Source organism: Arvicola amphibius, chromosome 4 (assembly GCF_903992535.2).
Source record: "Arvicola amphibius chromosome 4, mArvAmp1.2, whole genome shotgun sequence".
Classification (NCBI taxonomy): domain Eukaryota; kingdom Metazoa; phylum Chordata; class Mammalia; order Rodentia; family Cricetidae; genus Arvicola; species Arvicola amphibius.
Genome location: NC_052050.1, coordinates 40818420 through 40819966, shown reverse-complemented (window position 1 = coordinate 40819966; position 1547 = coordinate 40818420). Strand labels below are relative to the sequence as shown.

Sequence of the window (1547 nt, the reverse complement as noted above, 5' to 3'; positions counted from 1 at the left end):
GTTTTCCACGCAGATCCGCAGGGCTACACGCGTCGCGTCCCGGGAGCGCCTCCTTTCTCCCTGCGGCCGCTTCAGGCTCGGTAAGGCGTCCCTTTCCTCAGGCCGGCAGGCTGGGCGCGCAGGGGCGCCGGCCCCCGCCGGGCGCGCAGTGGCACCATGGGCACAGTGCTGTCCCTGTCCCCCAGCTATCGGAAGGCCACGCTGTTTGAGGATGGCGCGGCCACGGTGGGCCACTACACGGCCGTGCAGAACAGCAAGAACGCCAAGGACAAGAACCTGAAGCGGCACTCCATCATCTCGGTGCTGCCTTGGAAGAGGATCGTGGCAGTGTCAGCCAAGAAGAAGAACTCCAAGAAGGCGCAGCCCAACAGCAGCTACCAGAGCAACATCGCGCACCTCAACAATGAGAACCTGAAGAAGTCGCTGTCGTGCGCCAACCTGTCCACATTCGCCCAGCCCCCGCCGGCCCAGCCGCCCGCACCCCCAGCCAGCCAGCTTTCGGGCTCCCAGACTGGGGTCTCCTCTTCCGTCAAGAAGGCCCCGCACCCTGCCATCACCTCTGCAGGGACACCCAAACGGGTCATCGTCCAGGCCTCCACTAGTGAGCTGCTACGCTGCCTGGGCGAGTTTCTCTGCCGCCGGTGCTACCGCCTGAAGCACTTGTCCCCCACGGACCCCGTGCTCTGGCTGCGCAGCGTGGACCGCTCGCTGCTTCTGCAGGGCTGGCAGGACCAGGGTTTCATCACCCCGGCCAACGTGGTCTTCCTCTACATGCTCTGCAGGGATGTTATCTCCTCCGAGGTGGGCTCGGACCACGAGCTCCAGGCTGTCCTGCTGACCTGCCTGTACCTCTCCTATTCCTACATGGGCAATGAAATCTCCTACCCGCTCAAGCCCTTCCTAGTGGAGAGCTGCAAGGAAGCCTTTTGGGACCGTTGCCTCTCAGTTATCAACCTCATGAGCTCCAAGATGCTGCAGATCAATGCCGACCCACACTACTTCACACAGGTGTTCTCCGACTTGAAGAATGAGAGCGGCCAGGAGGACAAGAAGCGGCTCCTCCTGGGGCTCGATCGGTGAGCCCCTGTGGCCGGTATCCCGGCTCAAGGATTCCATTCGTTTTTAAAAATTTATTACTAAACGAATCAATTTGTGTACAGTATGTGTCTAGCAAAGCCACCAAGGGCCTCTTCCCGTATTCTCTCCTTGGGTCTTTTTTTTTTTTTTCCTTTTTTCTTTTCTTCCCCAGACCTTTCGAGAATTCTGGGGACTTTCGAACTCATGAACCTTGTGCAAACCCAGAAGATGCATTTAAAGCCACCTAGGCTGCTGAGCTCTCACTCTGGGGGCTCAAGGGACTGACTTGCCCGTGTCGCCTGTACCCGTGCAGGGTCCAGAGTAGATGAGGCTTTCCCACTGTCCCGTGATGGGAGCTGTGGCCCAGGAGGAAGTGACCCTTTTCTGGCGACTGTTTGATTCTCCCAAAGGCTCCTGGAGCCAGCTGTCCTGACTCAGGTTCCAGGGGGTTCTCAGTGAGGCGAGCTCTC

General features: G+C 59.3%; 1 protein-coding gene across 1 annotated transcript; it reads left to right on the top strand.

Moving 5' to 3' along the window:
• The first annotated feature begins 156 nt into the window (after window positions 1-156).
• Cdk5r1 (cyclin dependent kinase 5 regulatory subunit 1) lies at window positions 157-1080 on the top strand. The gene has a single exon (XM_038329033.1). It carries the CDS (start codon window positions 157-159, stop codon window positions 1078-1080), a length of 924 nt encoding a protein of 307 aa, XP_038184961.1.
• Window positions 1081-1547: the final 467 nt, after the last annotated feature.